The 1,497-nt window shown below is 38.6% G+C and overlaps 1 protein-coding gene across 1 annotated transcript in view; it reads right to left on the reverse strand.

The window, feature by feature from the left end:
* The window catches only part of LOC118337049 (sodium bicarbonate transporter-like protein 11), a 92,701-nt gene extending 92,311 nt beyond the window's left edge, over positions 1 to 390 (reverse strand). The window contains exon 1 of the mRNA XM_035673865.1: positions 208 to 390. Coding sequence (XP_035529758.1) covers positions 208 to 268 — 61 coding nt within the window. The 5' untranslated portion in view covers positions 269 to 390. The remainder of the gene's footprint in view (positions 1 to 207) is intronic.
* Positions 391 to 1,497: the final 1,107 nt, after the last annotated feature.

Consider the following 1,497-nt stretch of genomic DNA (forward strand, 5'->3'; position numbering starts at 1 on the left):
ACACACACACACACACCAGATGCTGTTTAACTAACTCAGCTACCTAACTTGGTTGCCATTAGCAATGCATGAAGTAACCGCTACAGTACGATTTTAAAAACGCAAAAATAAAAGTTCCCGACACCAAAAACACACATTTCTCGACAGTTTACACGTATAAAAGCCTGTTAGCAGGAAGTAAACAAACAAACTAAAAATGCATCTTACCGTTAGTGAACCGATTGACCGACACCACCATCACCTCTCCATCGTCCTCAACAGTCTCCATAATGTCTCCTCCTCCACCGGAAAGTCTCCAGATAACGTCGAAATGTCTCACCGGCTTCTCTTTCTTTGGTGCGAGCAAAAAAAAACAACCCAACAACAAACAAACAACGAAACACCAGGTGTCTTGACCTCTTGTCTGTTTTTGTCCGGTCGCTGACACTTGGATCGAAAACAAACAAACGCAACCGAAAGTGCCGTTAGTGTGTGTGGTAACGTTGGCTAATCAACGGACATCACCAGGTGTGGATGACAGCACGCGCCCCGCACAGTGCCTGCATGTGCGACCCCGCCCACCGCGCGCTGCAGGCACGAGAGCGCAGGTTTGTCCAATACGACGTGAAGCGGACACACTGCTGCTGGTTCAGTGCTGCCTTTACGCTGCATACACATTACGACAGGTAGTGTTACTTTTACCTGTAACATTACGGCCGACTGCTGTCCCAGTCCAGAAAGGGAATAGAGACGATGGTGTTGTAAAAATTAATATAATAGTACTGTAACTATTATCTGTTTGGTAATGGAGTATAAGTTATAAATCATTCACTTTTAATAGAGTAATGGGTATTAATAGATTTGGAGCAACTATCACTGCATATAGGTTAGATAGTACACATCCGGGAATTCAAATATAACATAATATAGAAATATTCTAAATCTAGCTTGAATGTAATTAATGAAAATAATGAATAAAATTGAATAAGAAAAATATAGTGGCATGACCTCATATCCAAAAATATATTCGCAATATTTTTCCAATCATTTTTTACATCCAATAATGTTCAAAAGTCTCACAAGAAAATAAATAACACTTAAGGAAAGTTCTAAACAGTTAATTTGGTGTAAATATAATGTGCTTTCCTTTCTGTTTTATCATCTCCTCCAGCCGTTTTGATTTGTCACGTGACCCCTTGTGAAAAACTCGCATTTAACCACTCCAAAAACAACCTGTAAATGCAGATTTTCATCTCTAATGTTTAATTATGGTGCTATAATACCTGTAATTTATATGGGTCAAAGATTTACAGAGTCTGTTTTGTGTTATTTTAAAGCAACAATTCCTAAAGGCCAGCCAGAAATTCAGCTAAATCTTCTAGGTAAAAGTAATTATGTAAATAAATAGGATGTTAGAGTCAGCCCTTTCTAGTCTTTACAACCTCTCAAGCAACTTTACAACTTACAATGTCACATTCACATCATTCACCAACCAACTTCTCATCAGAACTAATCTAT

This window comes from Morone saxatilis, unplaced genomic scaffold (genome assembly GCF_004916995.1).
Source record: "Morone saxatilis isolate NCDOM2014 unplaced genomic scaffold, NCSU_SB_2.0 Contig3, whole genome shotgun sequence".
In the NCBI taxonomy this organism is placed as follows: Eukaryota; Metazoa; Chordata; class Actinopteri; family Moronidae; genus Morone; species Morone saxatilis.